A 21159-nucleotide genomic window follows, 5' to 3' on the forward strand; every position below is an offset into this window, starting at 1 on the left:
ACTACAAACCAATACGAAAGGATAATTTTCACGAACACGCAAGAAAAGCACGGGTACTACTGATAGTTAAGCTAATTATTAAGTTCTTCATAAGACTTGAGCTAAGTCTAAAGTAAACATTACTACATGATTTGGTATTCCCTGCCACTAATTTTTATCTTCTAAACATGTAATCCAACTTCAATTGTATTTGCAAATTTCATAAACTATAAACCTTAACTTCTCACTATTTTTCTTTATATACTTTTAAATATTAAAAATGAAAACATTTAAACAATTTCACTTTTTCAACACCATTTAAGTTTAGCTCAACTGACATGGAAGATAAAATGAAGATTTGAGCTTAAGATCGCAAGATTACAAGTTTGAATTCGAATTCAACAGGTTTTACTTAAGTTGGCCTTCGGGCAATAAGGTTTCTTTGAAACAGAAGATGATAGACGACTACTAATCTTAGTCTGCGTTTACTATCTTATGGTATGGAATCGTATTTTGCCATTGATTACCCGAGTAGCCGGGCTCTATTCTCTATTCGAGAAAATAAAAACACCATTTAAATCAATCTAATTACACATATCACATATATATATACTGGAAGCCTGCAAAACCCTTGGTACTGTGTTCATTTTCGTTCTAGAACAAGCTCCGGCAACCCATGGCGACTGTCACCACCAGACGAACCCTAACCACTCTCTGTTACCGCATCCTATCATCACCATCACCGTCATCTCGTTACCGATACGCTCTCCCACTCCTCAACCACCACTACCAATCCCCCCACCTCGCTCCACGGATCCATGCCCGACTCAAAACTTCCGGTTCGGGTTACTCCCCGTTGAACGATTCGTCACCGAACTGGAGCAACCGTCCGCCAAAGGAAACAATATTACTTGACGGCTGTGATTACGAGCACTGGCTTATTGTTATGGAGTTCCCCACTGACCCTAAACCCTCTGAAGATGAAATGATTGATTCTTATGTTAAAACCCTAGCTTCTGTTCTCGAAAGGTAGTGTTTATTTTGATTTTGTTGTTTATTGTGAAGTTTTATATATTTGAATTGTAAAACCCTAATTTGCTTTATGTTATTAAACCCTAGTTGATTAGAATTTGCAAAATCCTTGAATGCACTGCTTTGTATTATTGTTATTTGATATGAATCTGTTATTACTGCTAGGCCGTCTTTGAGGATTTAAATACCTTGGCCGAGCCCGAAAAAAAAGGCCCATAGCCTTAACGACTAATGAAATATATAGGCTAATTTTTTTAAACGAGGCTTAATGTTATAACAATAAACATAGAAAAATATACTATTAAAATAAAATACCGTAATAATTAACGATTAACCAGTGATTCGTGAAACTCTCCTAAGTCCTAACATTGGAAAAAAATAGCTTGGTCCTTGGTGGCTAGCTTGGTCAACCATGGAGGAGCCTGGTGGTTAACAACGAACCAATAGTGGTGGTCGGCTGGGTTGGTCGTTGTTCAGCATTCGCAAAGAAGGAAGGAACCAAAGAGAAATTTCAATCGACCGCTATTTCTTTTATTTTGCATCGGGTTTTTATTTAATTTTTTTTAGTTTTTAGTTTTAGTTTGGGCCCAATAATTTAAACTTAATTAAATGGATTATGGATAAAAAATAATTTCAGGCCCAATAATTATAAGATGATAAAGAGCAATTCATATTTTATAAGTTTTATATTTTTAAATGTATATATAAAAATGTAGATACAAAAAATTTTGGCCCCTAAAGATTACGTGCCCCGGCCGACGGTTCAACCGGCGCCACTCTCTAGCTGGCCCTGATTACTGCATTAGTAGTATATAAAATATTTTTTTATGTGGTGGTTTTCAGTGAGGAAGAGGCGAAGAAGAAGATATACTCTGTTTCGACTACAACTTATACTGGTTTTGGTGCTTTGATATCCGAGGAGCTATCTTACAAAATCAAAGGTTTCACTTTAACTAAATCTTGATTCTTTTAGGTCTAATAATTAAGATTTAAGGCTGTAAAAGAACCGAATCGAACAAGGTCTTGTTCATGTTCGCTCGTTAGGCTTTTATTGGGCTAACGAACGGTTCGCAAATAGCAAACTGATCGAAACTTTATCTGTATGCTCGTTCATCAAGGAAATGGAATTGTTCATGAACGGTTCACGTATGAAAACGAACAAACACACAAAAAAATGTTTTTATTGATTTTGCTAACCGAGAATGGTTAGTGTCGATGGTTCAGTCTGACTACCAAGTTTGTATTGGTGTTTTATTTGGCATTCATATTCATATGCTAATTTTACATATAAATTAATCACATTCATGTGTATATGTTTTTGTTTTATAGTTAATAGGTTTGCTTAAATTTATAGGATAAGATTACAAAAGTCAAAAGTGTTAACAACCGTCAGTACATAAACAAATAAACATTAACGAACATAAACTGACATAAATGAATGTAAACAAACACACTGTCGAACGCTCATGAATGCAATTGAACGAACATGGCCTCTGTTTGTGTTTGTTCATTTAGTTAACTGAAAGAAATTCCTTGTTCATGTTCGTTCATTTGTTAAACGAGCGTACATAAACAAATTTCTCACCGAACATTCGGTTTGTTTACAGCCCTACACATACTGTTTGTTTGTTTCTTTTAATTTTATTTATAAATATTGTTTATTAATGAGAAATATAGCATACATGTTTTGTAAGCTCATCTTGGTTGTTGACAACATTAACAAGTTTTCATTTTGAGCAGGTTTACCTGGTGTGCTTTGGGTTTTGCCTGATTCATATCTTGATGTTCCAAACAAAGATTACGGAGGTTTGTATAAAATGAATTTTAGTTACAGACTTACAGTTACAGTCCCACTATTTCATTGCCATTTCAAATGCGTTTAAGCATTTTTTTATGTTTGTTTGTAGGTGATTTGTTTGTTGATGGGAAAGTTATACCACGGCCTCAGTATAGGTTTACTGACAGGCAGCAAAACAGTAGGCCCCGGTCAAGGCCACGATATGATAAACGTCGTGAGACAATGCAGACTATCCGAAGAGAGCCCGTTCAAAGAGACGGGTGGGTTCAGGGTCAGGGACAGAATGTGGCCCAACCGGCTGTAAACCAGGGTTCGGGTCAAAGTGATGGTGGGTTCCAGAACCAGGGTGGTTCTTAACGGTCTACAAGTTAAGTTGTCACTGTTATAAGTTTTTAGTGGTTTTGCTTGTTTAGTTAACTTAAGTTGTCACTGTTATAAGTTTTTAGTGGTTTTGCTTGTTTAGTTAATAACGTTACGTTTTCTTATATGTCATAATTATACATTTGTTCTCCATGTTTCATAGTTACTTTGTAGTTCTTGGTTACAGGACCTGGACTGCATTGCCTAGGCTAATCTTTGTGAGGTCTTTTTGCTCAGGCCCGTGCTTTTTGTGTAACGTCCGACTTTTAGAAATAATAAATAAAGTAATATTTAAATAAAGTTTGTTATTTAATCGTCATATAATAATAAGTCATAAATTAAAATGAGAGATGGCAGGCTTAAATGGATATGGACTTAAAAATAAAACATGGACTTAGTGAATTAATGGGCCTAAGGTCCATAAGATAAGGGTATACTTATAAGTACCCCTTAAAACCTTAGATCTCATAATCTCATACCTTTCCATTTTTACCAATACACACTCTCCCTACCTTGAAACCCGGGAACGAGATCCAAGTTGTTTTAGTGATTTCCGCATCCAAACAACAAGAAGAATCAAGATCTAGCTCGTGTCAAGATTTAAGCTCTAAAACGAGTTTCGCTAGAGGTACGTTTGTAGTGTAAAGGTAGTCCTTTTGATGTCGGTTCTCCATGAAAATTGGTAGAACCATAGATCGGGGCCTAAAGATTAATAAAAATATAAACTTGACGTAAAAATGTGAACCTTGAGAGTCAGATTCGTTGACTCATTAGTCAAGTTCGGCTCATTTATAATTATAGATCCAATGAAGATATTGGCTCTTTATAAACCTAAGATAAAATATTTGAAACTTGAAACTAACCAAATTGGATATTTGGTTATTAATAAAATATAATAATAATTCAATAATATAATAACAATAACATGGAGGTAGCTACTGTACGTTTAAAAATAATAATAATAATAAAACGTCGACAACAATGATAATATTAATATTAATATATATATATTAATAATAATATTAATATATATATATATTAATATTAATAATACTTTAAATAACAATGATAATAATAATAATAATGAAAGTCAAAAGAAGCAACATCCCAAAGAAATGTCGACAACATGCAGCATGTTGAATCAACAATAACAATAATATTGTAATAATGGTAACAATAAATAATAGTAATAAATGAAGGGAAGCATGAGAAAACAATATCCATATATAAATAAGTGGAATGAAAGGAATACCATCCAAGCATTCTAGCTTAGTGGTGGAGTTGTTGCTTTAAGTGTGAGAAGTCGCGAGTTCGAATCCCAACTTTCGCGTGATTTCTTTTTATGCGAAGAAGGCTATGCAAAACAGACCAGGTCCAAGCGAAGCGAACTGAGTCCAAGGGTTCAAGCGAAGCGAACTGAGGGGTTCATGCGATGTGAACTGGGTCATTCCTAGATAATCCAACAAGATGAACCAAACCAACTAACCTCGTCACCTCTGTATGACCCGATATATTTTTAAGATAAATAATCCGTTAAAGCAAAGAAATATATAATATTTAATTAAAAGAAAGGTACATATATATATATATTGCATATACACACTTATATATTAATGAAAAGGAACACATTATTATAAAGGGGAGAAATATATATATATATATATATATATATATATATATATATATATATATATATATATGTATGTATATGTATATATATATATATATAATAACAATTGGAGAATGTGAACGGGAAATAAAGATCGTCATTAAACGAAGTAATCCCGTTTGATTCGTTAGCCCAAACAAACGAGCCTAGCCTATCAACTACGCTAGATTAATAAATACAAATCTAATTAATTATGTTAGTACATGGTTAATTAATGAATATATGTGTTAAACAGTTAGCCGCGCACAACTCAGGAAGGGCATTACTATAAACGGTAAACGTAATAGGATCCAGGTGAGTTCTAGCCCCTTTTATGTGTTATGTTTTCGGGGCTGTGTGCATACTACGATGTGTTTAGATTTATACACTTAACTTAAATGGTAAGTGTATATTAGATACATGTTTGTATACGAATGTGAACGTTATGGATTGATTAATTAGTATGCACATAATGTTATATTAGTTATGATTGAAGGAATTCGAAGGAAATGAAATGAAGTTAGAATGGTATGGTATGTTAGAGGGCATCGGGCCCTAATAATAATCGAGGTATGTAGGGCACTAGACCCTTATAATATCCAAGGTAAGTAGGGACTGGACTCTGAGGAGATCCAAGGTATGAAGGACACCGGATCCTTATAATTCCGAGGTATGTAGGGCACTGGACCCTTATAATATCCAAGGTAAGTGAGGACCGGATCTTTATAGTATCCGAGGTATGTTGTTAGTAAAAAGTATGAAAGTATGAATGTATGTATGATTGAATGATAGACGAACGAGTAAGTATCAATACGTATCTTCGGACGGTATTGGTAAGTAAGTGAATGTAATGTACGTTGATTAACTAGAACTCACTCAGCGTAGCTGACTTTTAGTATGCACGCAGGCAAGTAGAATGAGACAAGTTGCTTGATGAGGACACGTGGCAATAAGAGAAAGACTGGCATCGCTATGAAGAAGACACCGTGTCGTTTAATGTTTTATGTTTTGTGGATTTATGTTATGATGTTTAAGACAAGATAGTTATGTTATGAATGAATGACTTTTAATTCCGCGCAAAGTTTTAATTAACTCTGATTTTACGAATTATGTGAATGAGTAAATCCAACCAGCAAGAAAGTAGGGCACCCGGGTCGGGGGCCTTAAATTTTGTTGCGTTGCCAGTTGAGCCTTAATGCAGTTTAGACCCAATTTAGGTTGGGCGCGTTAATGGCTTGGTAACAAACGTAACTAAACAGGGGCTCACCCATGTAACCTGTTTATGTATGACACGAATGGTACGTTTACCTAACCGTGTTAAATGAGTTAATAGGTTTATATGACACGTTTAAGACCTGTTTAAGCGTTTTATAAACGTTGTTGCCTCATTAGAACAGGTTATTGACTTGAAAACCATAAAGTATGAAGAAGCGGTAGGTAGATTAAAGGCCTACGAAGACCGTGTGAACAGTGTTGATGACGAGCCCGAGAGTCGTGGGAAGTTATTGTTTAATAAGGCAAAGGCTGGAAAGTATAAAGGGAAGGGCAAAGGAGAATCTGAGCAATCCCGTGATGACTCAAAAGGTGACCGAAACAAAGAAGGTAATTCATGGAAGAAAAGGGATTATTCAGGGGTTCAATGTTTTCGTTGTGACGAGATGGGTCACTTTGCCTCGGTATGCCCAGAAAGAAGAGGAAAACGGGCTGAAGCAAACGAACCACCAACAAATAAGGAAGTTTTGATGAAAATTAGCATTAATGATCAAGTTTTTTTGAATAAAGAAAACGTGCATCCGAAGCGGTACGAGTCGGAACCGATGGAGGATGGTTTTTGGTATCTTGATAACGGGGCGAGTAATCATATGACGGGTATGAAATCTTATTTTTCTGAATTAGATGAAACCTTTGTTGGGCAGGTGCGCTTCGGTGATAGTTCATGTGTCGACATCAAGGGAAAAGGCTCCATTACAATTACTTATGATGATGTTGAGAGAATTATCTCAAACGTTTATTTTATCCCGGACTTAAAGAGCAATATTTTAAGTTTGGGACAAGCAACCGAACATGGGTGCAAGGTGATTATGGAGGATGACCAACTTTTAGTTCTTGGCAAATCGAGAAAGGTGATTATGAAGTTGGTTAGATCAAGAAATCGGTTGTACAAGGTTAGGCTTCGGGTTGAAACACCGATGTGTTTGTTATCAATTACTTCAGTTAAAAAGTTTGATGACCGAAATACCCCTATGGTTAATCTCGGTACCGAACCCGGAAAAAAGGAATATTGAAAGTATGACCCCGGTTCAGAACAAAATACATCTTTCTCGAGATGTGATCTTTTATGAGAAAAGAGGGTTGAACCGGGTTGATAAAAATCTCAAAAACCGAGTCACGAGTGGGGCTACACAGTGCTCATTTTCAGCAGTTGAAATAGTTGGGCAGGCGGCCCAATCTACTGATAGCATAGCTACTGAAAATCTGCAGTCCAATTTAAAAATTCAGAAGCTTCGTTTCGAACGAGGAAGAGAAAACAATTTTGATGATCCAAAATTATTTTTAACTCAAGATGGTGAACCGGCGAGTTATGTCGAGACATCCGGATGAGTAAAAGAATGCGAGAATCGAGACAAAAGAGACATGCTCGGAGTGAGATCCATCTATTTCGAGTCAGAAATTAGGGGGTGATTGTTGGAATTAATTCCCGTCCTCAAGTCAATGAGGCGGGTTGGACCGACCCATCAAGCCTATGATGGATTAGTATCTTGTTTATCAAGTTGAGCACGTGACTTGATTTATATGGAATAAATTACTTGGTGAACAAGTCGAGCGAATGACTTGGACAACAAGGAATTTATTTATTAATTATTATTTAAATTTTTTTTACCCAATTAATATTAGAATATGATTATGGTATTTGTATTCTAGTCTAGTTGAGTTTTCAAATTTAAATTAGTATATATACCCGAGCTTGTGGGTTATATCATTATGAAGAGTTTAGGTATTGTAATTTTCGAGCTAATGAAGAATTACGAGATTGAGCTTATGATCTAAATATCATTTTTGTGTTTATCGATCATGGTCACCAAACTTCAGATTTAGCCAATCCGTCGGTTATCAGTGGGTTTTCACCGTTTTACGGACATGGATAAAGGTTTGGGTTTGGTTCTGGTTCCTCTCCGGGTTGGTTCGAGCCGTTTAGGGGTTCAGATTCCGTCGTGGTTCGAATCTGGGTTCAAGTTTACTTTGGGTTCGAATACGAGACTCACTAAGTCGGTTATGGTTCAGATCTGGGCTCGGGTTCTCGTTTGGCCAAGCCGCTGGGATCCGGGTTTCACAAAACACCCGTTTGTATCAATTTCTTATTTGTATTATTTATTTACTTATCAAATTCCATTATTATTATTGTTATCCATTTGCTAGATTGAAGGAAACTCGTTTATATTAGTTCGCTCATGTCGATTTTCATGTTAATAATCTTAACGAATAAATGCACGAAATGAATATAATATTTATCTCTTGGATTTGATTGAGCTAGACCTAGGATGGAATGAACTTGGATTTGGAAGGTTTGGTGTACAAGAGGTTTTTGTGTGTATGTGTGTGATAATGATTGGAGAATGATGGTGAAATGATAAGGATAGAGATGATTTAGGGTTTTAGGGGTTTAAATAGGTTAAGCCCAAAGGCTTTTAGGCCCAAATCACCCTTAATTCCATTAAACCCTCTTAATATTATCCACGCTTCTACATATTATTTAATTAATTTAACGACGCCAAATGATTCGATAGCTAAAATAAAATTCACGACATTTTGTTTGTTTATTTATTACCGAAACGAGGACGTTACAGTATGTTGTGAAACCTGCGTATTAAAGATGTCTGTTACTTATTTGACGTGTCGCACTCGTTGAACTAACGTATTAAACCTGTTGCCTACTAAACTTGTTTAGTAACTGTAAATGTTAGCTTCCACATACGTGTTAAGTTAATGATCAAATTTTTTGTTTGAAAAACAAATAGCAAGAAGTTAAAAAGAGTACATAACTAAAACGCAAAAAGAATACAAAAGACCACAAGGTAATTACAAATTAATGATCTTACAAACATTTTTTTTTTGAAAGATGGTATTATACTGAAACAAGACAACTAGCAAAGACTAAGCCAACAAAAAAACAAGGCACAAAACAACAAACTATAATTCTAGTACATCAAATTTGTATCATGTTTCCCAATCAACACCCATTTTTTTTACCTTGCCACCGCCCAAAGGAAAGCTATGCCTTTGTCTTCCGTCACTAATTTGCATGCGTTTGTGTTAACCTCATTGGAGATCTTTTCATTCCTCGCTTTTCAAATACTTCAAATTATGACCCCAAGGATAGCATGAATTGACTTTTTTTTTTTGTTGAACTACGAACCAAGTGATCTTGATACTTCATGACATCGGACATCGAGAAAACGCAAAAAGGTGGTAGTTTATACCACCTAGCAATTCCTTTGCCAAATCGTATCCGCCAAAGAGCACGGAATTAACAAATGCTCCACGGTAGGGATGAGATTGGGACCGTACCGGTACCGACTGGTCCCGGCCCCGAAAATCCCGGTCCTGAAAATCACCAATTTTTGGTATCGGTCCTGGTCCCGATACGAAACTCAAAATTTTGGTACCGATTTGGTACCGACGGTACCAGTAGTTTGCCCATCCCTACTCCACGGTATCTTGGTGATCCAAACAGAAAGGGTAGACTTATAAGAGCGGGCCTTGTAGCAATTCGTTCCAAGAAAGTTAAAAAAATTGCTTTTTTTGGTAGGTCAACTCATTACTCATACAAATATAGATAAACACCTTGAATTGATTTTCTAGCTATTCACACTGTACAGGGGTTTTAAAAGTCAAATGGGTAAATTTGTAGTCATAGATAATCAAGGGGCTATTTATGCCACTAGTATATTCTTCTGCCGTTCAGACCAAAAGCCAGAACAGAGAATCCAATAATCAATCATCCATTTCTTTTCAAATCCATCCGGTGATCCATCAATTCCGTCGGTACACGGCGGCACTGACGACGGCGTCCATAAGGTATTACTCAGATCTCATTCATTCTCCTCCGATCTATTCATTCCAGATCCTGTAAACTTGAATTCCAACTACGGTAGATCAACTCAATCCGGATCTCTTAACAATTTCGATTTCGATCTCGGACTCAATTCCAATCGCTCAAAGTCTCTTAATAGTAATAATAATAGCACCTACACGCAACCTAAACCTAATACGACGCCGTCTTGGCAATCGAATTATAATAATAATAATAATAATAATAATAATAATAATAATAATAATAATAATAATAATAATAATAATAATAAACCTTCATGGACCCACCAACCTGCTGCTCCTTCACTTAACGGACCTACATCTATGGTCGGAGATATCACCGGAAGAAGCTGGGCCTCGTCCACACCGACACCGCAGCTGACGTCGAATACTGCGGCTGCGAGTGTCGGTATTGCGAATAAGAACCCTAATTTGTTTAGTGATTTGCTTGGATCGAATTTGGGGGCAAAATCCAGTAATGTTCCTTTAAAGAATGCTGCACCGATTTCGTCGCAGACGAGTACGAAAAGTGCTTATTCGATGGGCGGTATGGCGGATTCGTTGCCGAAAACTGGTGGTACGGTTAATAGTGGTGGCGGTTGGGGTTCGGGTTCTTCACAAGGTTTTGGGAGTTATAATTGTTATGGGAGTAATAGGAATCAGAATCTTGGAGGTCCAGCGATGAAAAGTTCGAGTGTGAGTGGTACTGGTATTGGTATTGGAGGTAGTATGAATTCAAACAAGGACCCATTTGGATCGTTAGTTGATTTTAGTTCTAAGCCAGCTGCTAGCATGAAAGCTGGAAGTAAAAAAACTGCACCGTCATCATCAGGAGATGACGTGTTTGGCACCTTTCAGAATGCACCAAAACCTAGCGTTGGTTCTCTGTCAAAGTTTGATGATTTTGGTTTTGGTGGTATGCGAAGTCAACCCACGGCTCAATCAAAAGTTGATGATTTTGGCTTTGGTGGTATGCAAAGTCAACCCACGGCTCAATCAAAAGTGGATGATTTTGGTTTTGGTGGTATGCAAAGTCAACCCCCGGTCCAGTCAAAAGTGGATGGTTTTGGTTTTGGTTTTGGTGGTATGCAAAGTCAGCCACCGGTTCAATCGTCAGGAGTGAATGATTTTGATGCGTTATTAAAAACAAAGAAACTTAGGTACTTGTTCTTGAAAATAATATAACAACGTGTTGATTAAAAATAAAAAAAAGGTAAAATAGTTTGGCCACCACGAGACGACCATGACATCTCCAAATCAAAAAAACCGTTGAACACAATTTCAGTTTCAATTCCAACCCGACCCGTTTTACAGTATTCTGCCCATAATAAATCCAAAATTTCCAAACTAGACTTCACAGATTTGTTCCATTTACGTTACCTACCCTTTGTATTCTCTCTCATCAAAATTAATAATAACTTCATCACATTCATCTTCTCTTCCTCATCAATCCAACACAACTCATACACGTAACACCAATTTTCATTCATTAATTATTATTATTATTATTGTTTCCAATTTTGATCGGAGTTGAGAGTAATAATAATAATATCCATGGCATCGGAGCAGTTAATATCGTCGACTGGATCTCACTACGTGCAAATGCAATCTGAGCCGTCCAGACTCTCTTCCTTCTTCTCCTTCCACCAGAATCCGCCTGAGTCAACTCGAATATTCGATGAGTTGCCCAAGGCTACAATTGTGCAGGTTTCGCGTCTTGATGCCGGCGATATTAGCCCTATGCTGCTGTCTTATACTATTGACTTTCAGTATAAACAGGTATATATATGTATGTTTGTATGTATGTATGTATGTATGTATGTATGTATGTTTGTTAATTGTGAGTTTAGCTTGTAAATTTGTAATTGAATTGGTGGTGATCGTGTATGCAGTTTCGGTTAACTGTTTGATTGAATACTATTTGAGCATTAATGCTGTTAGTTAGAGAATTAATTTGAATTTATTGAGATGAGATTTATTCGAGGTGGTTAATGGTTGCTTTTAAAACCTAGGGTTTTTTTTTCGGATGCGAAATTGATCAATTTTGTTAGCAATTTGTCAATAGCATTGATGTCATCAAAGTTGTAGTAGTAGCTAGTTGAGCGGTTAGGTGGTGACTAGCAATTAATCGGATCGGACTTTAATGTATAATTTTCAATTTTATACACACATACACGCACGCAATTTTGTATGTAATATTCACACACACATTTCGGCCGGACATTTGTTGGAATCTCGCCAGAAACTGCTGATTTTGGTTGGATCCTCGCCAGAAAACGCCGACCAAGTCTGGTTAATCCGGATATTGCCGGATTTGACCATTGAAGTATTAATTGGCCGGCTAGCTCAAAATTAATCAGTGGGGTGGGGACTAGCGATTAGTCAGGGATTAATCGGCGCCTAGTCGGGATTTTTGCAACCATGGATGTCATGCTATTAGGTTTGATGTGGTTTATGAGTTTTATGATTGATCAATCTGTTTGACCAAAATACAATTTAGAGTGAGACCCAAGTTACTGGGAATTAAATAGCAACGCTTTGCTTAACAAACAAGTTAAAACGAATACTGGTAAAAAGTTTTTTGGATCAGTTGGCTAAAATCAGCTGGCATCTTTTGTAATTTGTAAAGTGTGGTTTTTTGTGATTGAAAACTTCTATTTCAAGCTATGGCACCATTCAAACAACTAAAAGAGTATTGGAACTTGAAGTATAGTGAGATGCTGAAGACCAGTTTTAGCAGTTGAATAACTGATGTTTGCTGGATGGATTTTATAACAGAATGAAAGTTTTGATAACTGATAAAAGCTGCTTAGTTGTGTAGATGGGATGGATGAGGGTGTTGATGAATGATAAGTGTGTAAACCATGATTTTGTTTCATGAAGAGACATACGCTATTAATATTTTTAGGCATTTTAGTGAGCAAGTAGATATAGATTCTAGAATTGTACATGAAAGAACTTAGATTTACCCTGGTTATTATCAATTTCATGGGCTTTTATTCTATTCAAAGTTTCCAAATTAGCTTTAGAGAGTGAGGAATTGAACAAATGGTAACGTACAGAGTAGCCTGATAGGTTTTACTAGATTTTTGTTGGAGTAAACATTGCATTAGTTTATTGATGTTATTGCTGGATATTAGCGCAGCTGATTGAGCCTTTGTTTTACTTGGCTACAGAGATTTAGTTCTTTTTCTTTGCCATTCCTGATTAATTGCTAAATAGACTAAAACAACCACCCTTTAACCAGATTGCACATACATCAATTTAGTTCTCGAGTATACTTTATATATTCTATTATATTTAGGATTGCAAGTTATTTGTTAGCTGAATTGTGGAGTTGCCTTTTCTTGGTAGTGCAAATGTTGCTGATTTATTTGTTTTGCCCCTTTATGTTATATACATTTGTTTTTGAATTAGAAATTGGTATAGCATAAGCTGCATTCAACTTCCAGATGCTATACAGTATTGTCATTTTTATGTTTTAAAGTATAACTAAGGTTTGGGACTGGATTTACCATTCCAGTCTCTTTCTTTTACTACTTCTGTTAAGTACTCATGCATTACAGGTCTACAAATTCATTATCCAGTTATCTTTATCAGTGATTTACTCTGATTGGGTACCCTGCAGTTCAAGTGGCAGTTAGTGAAGAAAGCTTCACACGTGTTTTACTTACACTTTGCATTGAAGAAACGTGCCATTATTGAAGAAATTCATGAGAAACAAGAACAGGTTTGTCTCTGAGTCTATCTTATGATCAGCTTATTTGCCTATTCTTGTTTGTTTCTCATAACTAACCATGTCTCTTATGAAGGTTAAAGAATGGCTTCAAAACCTAGGAATAGGGGACCATCCAGCGGTTGTGCATGATGATGATGATGAACCTGAGGACAATGTAGCAACATTAAATAGCGAGGGAAGTGTTAAAAACAGGTGATTACTAAGTATCTAACTTTACAAGGGTTAGTGGAAGTATTTATTCATGGCTATAATGATCATAGTTCTTACAGGTGATTTTTTGTTCAGAGATGTTCCATCAAGTGCAGCCCTACCAATGATACGACCGGCACTTGGGAGACAACATTCTATTTCAGATCGAGCAAAAACCGCAATGCAGGAATACTTGAATCATTTTCTTGGGAACCTGGATATTGTGAATTCAAGAGAGGTAAAACTTCTGTTACAGGTGGCAATACGGGTGGGTCTAATGGGTCAAAAAGGTATCTTGTATGGGTGGGATGTCTCAATACATAGGCTTGTAAATGAACCAAATGAACATGAATGGAGCATGCTCGTGTTCGTTTGTTTAACTTTAACGAAACAAACAATTGATCACGAACAATTAAACAAACAGGGTTTTCTTGTTCATGTTCGTTCGTTAAGAAAATTAACGTGTTCATGTTCATTTATGTTCGCTTGTTAACAGTATAAATGAAGGGCTCACAAACGTAAATTTGGTTCGTGCTCGTTTGTATATTAATAAACGAACTTCCGTCGTATGGTTCATGAAAAGTTCACTTAACATCTGCTTCATTTACAGGCATACTAATGCAGTTCCTAATTTTTAGTGTTTTTATAAATGATTAGTGTGCCAAGTATTATTAAAAGTCAAAACTTTTTCACCAATATTCTAATTTTTGAATAAAATGATTTAGTAGTTTATGCAGTAAAACTACACTTTTGGCGTACCTTTTTAGACCCATTTACTTTTTAAGTTTTTTTTTTCTATTTCTTTTTACTTTATTTGTTTGACCTATTAGAGGTAAAATATAAATGAAATCAACAAAATATAAAATAAAAGGGTTGGAATTGTCATCTCTATTTCTGAGCGCGTATCTTCTTTTGATTTGCTTTCTTTTAGACTATTTGAGGCATATATCTTTATGCCTGTTTAAAAGTTTTGCAAATAGTAAACAAAGTTTTTACTTGATTGGGGAATACTGCTTCACCAGTCATCACCTTCTTACAATATACGTGAATGTTTTTGTAAGCAGGTTTGCAAGTTCATGGGTGCTTCTAAGTTATCCTTTTGCCCAGAGTATGGCTCCAAGCTAAAAGAAGAATATGTATTAGTGAAGCATTTACCAAAAATTCCCGACAAGGAAAACGACAGACAATGTTCTGCTTGTCTTTGGTTCAATTGTTGTAATGACAATTGGCAAAAGGTATCACTCGCCTCATATTAGACTTTATAATTTATTAGGTTAGACACCCATGTCTTACAGGGTTTGAATAAATCCAACCTGTTGTAAATCAACAGTTTCTATGAAGATTTGTACGTTGGATGTCATAGCCATTGGTGAATTAGAAATAATGAAGATGTAAGAATTATAAATATCAAATAATGAAGATTTAAGAATTATAAAGTTATATTTTAAGATAAGATATGATTGAAATCTTCTTATGATATATTAAGTTTTAATAAAACATTAGAATAAATTTTAGATATAATTATTTAAAATCATTATTTTTTAATAGGAGAGAGTTATTTAATATCGGAGAGAGAGGCAGGAAGCAAAAATCTAGACTTCACCAAAAGTCGACAAGTGGCTACCCAAGTCACTTATTTATATTAATAAGATGTGCTCATGATATCAACTTTTCTTTATAATATTTTCAAATGCTTGCAGGTATGGGCTGTATTGAAACCCGGATTTTTAGCCCTACTGAAAGATCCATTTGATGCTGAGCCTTTAGACATAATTGTCTTTGATGTTCTACCTCCTTCAGACGGGAATGGAGAAGGTCGCGTATCATTAGCTAAAGAAACAAACGAACATAATCCCTTACGGCATTCTTTTCTGGCAAGTATAGCATAAATGCTAATAGTTTAATATATATTAGCACGCTATCTAACAAATAAGTAAATGATACTATCATGGAATTGACAATAGGTATCGTGTGGAAGCCGAAGCATAACAATAAGAAGTAGAAACAAAACAAAAGTAAGAGACTGGGTTGCAGCAATTAATGATGCTGGACTCAGGCCACCTGAGGGCTGGTGTTATCCTCACCGGTTCGGTTCATTTGCTCCACCTCGTGGTCTAACTGATGATGGCAGCCAGGCTCAGTGGTTCGTTGATGGTCGAGCGGCTTTTGATGCAATTGCTAAAGCAATTGAAGGTGCAAAATCAGAGGTTTGTTACTTTGTTCCTCATCCATATATCCTGATTAATGCATATTCTTTGTGATTAAAGTTATCTTTGTTGGTTATTATTTATGCAGATATTTATTTGTGGGTGGTGGTTATGTCCTGAATTGTATTTGAGACGTCCATTTCAAGCCCATGCTTCATCTCGCCTTGATGCTTTACTTGAGGCAAAAGCCAAACAGGGTGTTCAGGTTGGTTGTTTCCTTAAAGTTTGAACTACATTGATGATGAAAATAATCAACTTTTTTACTCACCCAGCATGTTTTGTTGGTATACATTTGACTGCAGATTTACATTCTCATGTATAAAGAGCTTGCACTCGCACTGAAAATTAATAGTGTGTATAGTAAGAAAAAGTTGGTTGCTATCCATGAAAATGTCCGAGTTTTACGTTTTCCAGACCATTTTTCTAGTGGTGTGTATCTATGGTAAGCAATCTCTTATTTTACATGTTTATTTCTTGATTTTTATCTTCTTTATAACTGTTTTCGTTTATTTATTGTATATGTAGGTCCCACCATGAGAAACTGGTCATTGTTGATAATGATGTTTGCTTCATTGGTGGACTTGATCTTTGCTTTGGTCGCTATGATACATCTGAGCACAAAGTGGGAGATGACCCTGCTATGTTTTGGCCTGGAAAAGACTATTATAACCCCAGGTATTTTATTATATTACCACTGTGGTAGTATGTCCCGCTAGTTACTAGTTACAATATTTTGACTTACAAATGATCTAACAAGAACAATTAGACGGACAGGGTTTTCTTGTTTGTGTTCATTCATCATTCGTTAAGAAAATGAGCGTGTTTGTGTTAACGTTCTCGTTTGTGTTCATGTGTTAACAGTATAAGCTACGGTTCACGAACTTAAACGAACAAACGCAACTGTACATAGATGGACGGACATAACTGAGCTAAAACCAATTAAAAGTAACCCTCAACAACAAATTGTTGGGCCTAAAAGGTTATTAAAACTTACAACTACACTAAATTGTAATGAACCTAAAAAAGTTAGATGAATATATCAGCGGGCGTAAATGAACGAACTTAGACAAACTTAAACTACCGAACATAAATGAATTTAAAAGAATGAACATTCACGAACATAAATGAACGAACGAGACATGTGTATTCGTTTGTTTAACAATGAACCAAAAAGTTTGCTCATGTTTGTTCGTAATTAAATAACCGAATATAAACAAACTTCCTACTGAACGGCTCACTAAACGTTTGGTTCGACTTCGTTTACAGGTCTGGTTGTCCCAAGTCCCAACTATCTAGTTTTTCCTTAGCTGAACAAAATACCATTTAGCATGCATAAGAGTAGAAAATCATATCATTTAATGAAGTCATGAAATGTGGAATCACTCAATTTTGATCTAAATGTTACAGGGAATCTGAACCAAATTCATGGGAAGATACAATGAAAGATGAGCTGGACCGTAAAAAATACCCTCGTATGCCATGGCATGATGTCCATTGTGCCTTATGGGGCCCACCGTGTCGTGATGTTGCTCGGCACTTTGTTCAACGTTGGAATTATGCAAAGGTTTTTGCTTTTAGTTTTACCTTATATTGGCAGCTGTACAGCCAAATTTAAAACATTATTGTGATCTTATATTTGTATCAATTTTATTCTGTCAGAGAAACAAAGCTCCAAATGAGCAAGGTCCACTACTCATGCCTCAACAGCACATGGTTATCCCACATTACATGGGCAATAATAATATTGAACCGGAGCATGAAGATTCAACACTTATGGGCCCTGTACACAGCAGACAAAATTCTTCTTCCTCTGCATCTTCTGAAGATATCCCATTGCTAATCCCTCAAGAAGCTGATGGAGTGGAAGCTTCTATTGCTAACGGGTCAATTCATAGTCAACCGAGTAGGACTTCTAGGGCTCCTTTTTCTTTCAGAAAATCAAAAGTTGAACCTTTAGTTCCGGATATGCCAATGAGAGATTTCGTGGATGAATGACAGACATTGAATCTTGAGCATATGAAATCTACAGATAAAGAATGGTGGGAGAATCAGGAGCATGGTAACCTGGTTGTTTCTGCAGATGAATCAGGACAAGTTGGTCCTCGTGTTGCATGTCGTTGTCAGGTTATTTTATATTCCTTTTTTTTAATGCTTGCAGTCACATTGTGACTTCTTTATATAAGTTTGCGATTAGAGGTGGAAAAATGGTCAGTTCAGGCAGATTGGGAACCATGTCCAAATGGGTTAGGGTTGACTTGTGATAATATTTTACTTTACACCATTTTTTTTAAAGTTATTGAAGAACTTAAGTGTAATTATTAGTATGAAAACAATATATCACAATAATAATCCAAGTCTTCAATGTTTGACCAGATTCAAATGTGCTGTGTGCTGAATTTCCAACACACTGTCTTTTAAATGCCTATAATCTATTTTTTTTTTTGGAAATGCTGAATGTTAATCTGTCATCTTTTGAAAAAAAGTTCATTTTTTTAATGATTACTATTATTACTATTATTTTAGATCATGATTTTCCCATTTTAGGTTGTAAGGAGTGTGAGTCAATGGTCAGCTGGAACAAGTCAAGTTGAAGAGAGCATTCATAATTCTTATTGCTCCCTTATTGAGAAAGCTGAACACTTTGTTTACATTGAGGTACATCTATATTTTCTTTATTAAAGCTTCTCATTTTACATTTTGCTGATTATTAAAATCAATTTTGTTTCCAGAACCAATTCTTTATCTCGGGTCTTTCTGGAGACGAGATCATACGGAACCGTGTTTTGGAATCCATATACAGACGTCTCATTAGAGCATATCATGAAAAAAAACATTTTAGGGTCATTATTGTTATACCACTCTTACCTGGCTTCCAGGTGAGTCAACTTGGTTTTTGACAGTAAAATTTTGGAATCCATATACAGACGTATCATTTTCTTTAGTTTTACAGGGTGGTCTAGATGATGTGGGGGCTGCATCTGTAAGAGCCATAATGCATTGGCAATACCGAACAATATCAAGAGGAAACAGTTCTATATTACACAATCTCTCTGAGCTGCTCGGTTCCCGAGTTCATGATTACATATCTTTCTATGGCCTTAGGGCTTACGGTAGACTTTCAGATAATGGGCTCGTCGCATCCAGTCCGGTATAATATTTTAAATGAGTTATAACCTCCATTTTAGTTTACAAGATCATAGTTAATTAACTGTTATTTTGTTTATAACACAGGTGTATGTGCATAGTAAGGTTATGATAATTGACGACAACACAGTCTTAGTTGGATCTGCTAATATTAACGATAGGAGTTTACTTGGATTACGAGATTCTGAGGTAAATTATTTATTATCAATTTATCCATCACACGTATTTTCAATAAAAATTAAAAATTGATATAAAATTTGATCGTTTGACCGCAGATTGGAGTACTTATTGAAGATAAGGAATTTGTTAAATCTTCAATGGGAGGAAATACATGGAAAGCTGGAAAATTTGCGTTGAGTCTTCGGCTTTCTCTATGGTCTGAACACCTTGGTCTTCATAATACAGAGGTTTGTTTATTTTAATTTAGACTATTCTATAAGGGTAAATGTTACAAGACAATTACCCTCACATGAATGGCACATGACATGGCTTTTCCGTTAAAAAATAACTGGGTTAATGATGGCCTTCATGGGGACGTGCAACCCTCTCACAAATATTTGGATTAGGTTTTCAATTTTTTGAATTTAGGGATCAAACTTGCAATATGGTCAAACCACAGGGACCATCTGTGCAATTTTCTATTTTATTTATTTGATTACAGTTACATTAATAAAATGGATGATGAATTGGAAATTGATTTCATATTTTTGTTTGTTCTTTGCAGATTAACAAAATAGCCGACCCTGTGATTGATTCCACGTACAAAGATATATGGATGGCAACCGCAAGGGTAGGATAGTCTTAAATCCAAATGATGTTTTATATAAAGTTGAGAATAAGTTCAACTCATTCGTTTTTAAACATCACACATTCGGTTAATTATTTGCAGACAAATACCATGATATACCAAGATGTTTTCTCCTGCATCCCTAATGATCTTATACATTCCAGGTAAAACCAAATTTTTTTTATTATTATTTTTTAATTTGGTGTTATTGGTTGTAATATTTAGTTTCAAAATCCAACATGCAGAGCATCTTTAAGGCAATGTGTGAGTGAGAGAAAGGCGAAACTCGGGCATACTACAATTGATTTAGGAATAGCCCCGAAGAATATCGAATATTATGAAGACGGGAATGTGAAGGGGATTGATCCGATGGAGAGATTACAAGCTGTGAAGGGGCATCTGGTTTCTTTCCCTACAGATTTCATGTTGAAAGAGGATTTAAGGCCCATGTTTAAAGAAAGCGAGTATTATGCGTCACCTCAAGTTTTTCATTGAATCTGATAGCGCAAGGTTCATCAATGGGGTTTCAGTTTCAGGGGCCAAAACCGTAAATATTTACACAAGAAAGTGCGCGCCAATAACACCTAGAAAACAAACACATATAATCTACATTCATATTTGTTGTGTATATGTCAACTATTCATGGCGAGTTGCAGCTTGCAGTATGAACTGATGACAGGTCTGTCACTTACAGCAGCCCACCAGATCTTGAACCTTGGACACGACTGGCGGGCTGAGACTCTGAGTAGATCCAACACCCAAGTGAGCTCAAATGGAGGGAATCGACTTTTTTTGGTTTTAGTTGATGGTTTGCTTTTCACTCCCATCTCTAGATGCTGCAACTCTTGTAAAACTTAATGTTTACTTTGAATCATTCGTATAGATAAAACTCTCTTGGTTGGCATTCTTTTTTAAATTTAGATTTTATTCTGAAATTATACTTTGCATGGAATGGTAAAAGCGTGTAATTAAGAAAATAATGTCGCACTGCGAGGTTTAATTAGGTAGGCCTCTGTGGCCCGAGAGTGATCATGAATGAGACTATGAGAGATAAAAGTAGAAATTTCATGTTTTGTTTTTTCTTTCCTTAAATGAAACTCGAGAACACAATCAATTTTTTCCATCCCTTCTTTTCATTCTATTTCCTCCTTTAAATGAAACTCTGAAACACAGAGTGTGGCAACC

The 21159-nt window shown here is 35.8% G+C and overlaps 1 protein-coding gene and 1 pseudogene across 2 annotated transcripts; both read left to right on the forward strand.

Annotated features, from left to right (window-relative positions):
* Nucleotides 1–610: 610 nt before the first annotated feature.
* LOC143541513 (multiple organellar RNA editing factor 3, mitochondrial-like) lies at nucleotides 611–3335 on the forward strand. Its single transcript, XM_077034328.1, has 5 exons — nucleotides 611–1008; nucleotides 1855–1952; nucleotides 2752–2817; nucleotides 2919–3197; nucleotides 3249–3335. Exons 1-4 carry the CDS (start codon nucleotides 656–658, stop codon nucleotides 3164–3166), a joined length of 765 nt encoding a protein of 254 aa, XP_076890443.1. The 5' UTR covers nucleotides 611–655; the 3' UTR covers nucleotides 3167–3197; nucleotides 3249–3335.
* An 8127-nt stretch (nucleotides 3336–11462) lies between these two features.
* LOC143541541 (phospholipase D zeta 1-like) lies at nucleotides 11463–20653 on the forward strand (annotated as a pseudogene). The gene is made up of 20 exons (XR_013136768.1): nucleotides 11463–11687; nucleotides 13537–13638; nucleotides 13721–13839; nucleotides 13933–14074; nucleotides 14901–15071; nucleotides 15537–15710; nucleotides 15801–16043; nucleotides 16132–16248; nucleotides 16346–16485; nucleotides 16569–16718; nucleotides 17451–17607; nucleotides 17703–18167; nucleotides 18588–18698; nucleotides 18773–18919; nucleotides 18994–19191; nucleotides 19275–19376; nucleotides 19463–19594; nucleotides 19912–19977; nucleotides 20077–20138; nucleotides 20220–20653. The product of XR_013136768.1 is annotated as a phospholipase D zeta 1-like (transcript).
* Nucleotides 20654–21159: the final 506 nt, after the last annotated feature.

The sequence above is a fragment of the Bidens hawaiensis genome, unplaced genomic scaffold (genome assembly GCF_021521415.1).
Source record: "Bidens hawaiensis isolate Kalapana, Puna unplaced genomic scaffold, B.hawaiensis_p1.1 tig00012610_1, whole genome shotgun sequence".
Classification (NCBI taxonomy): Eukaryota; Viridiplantae; Streptophyta; class Magnoliopsida; order Asterales; family Asteraceae; genus Bidens; species Bidens hawaiensis.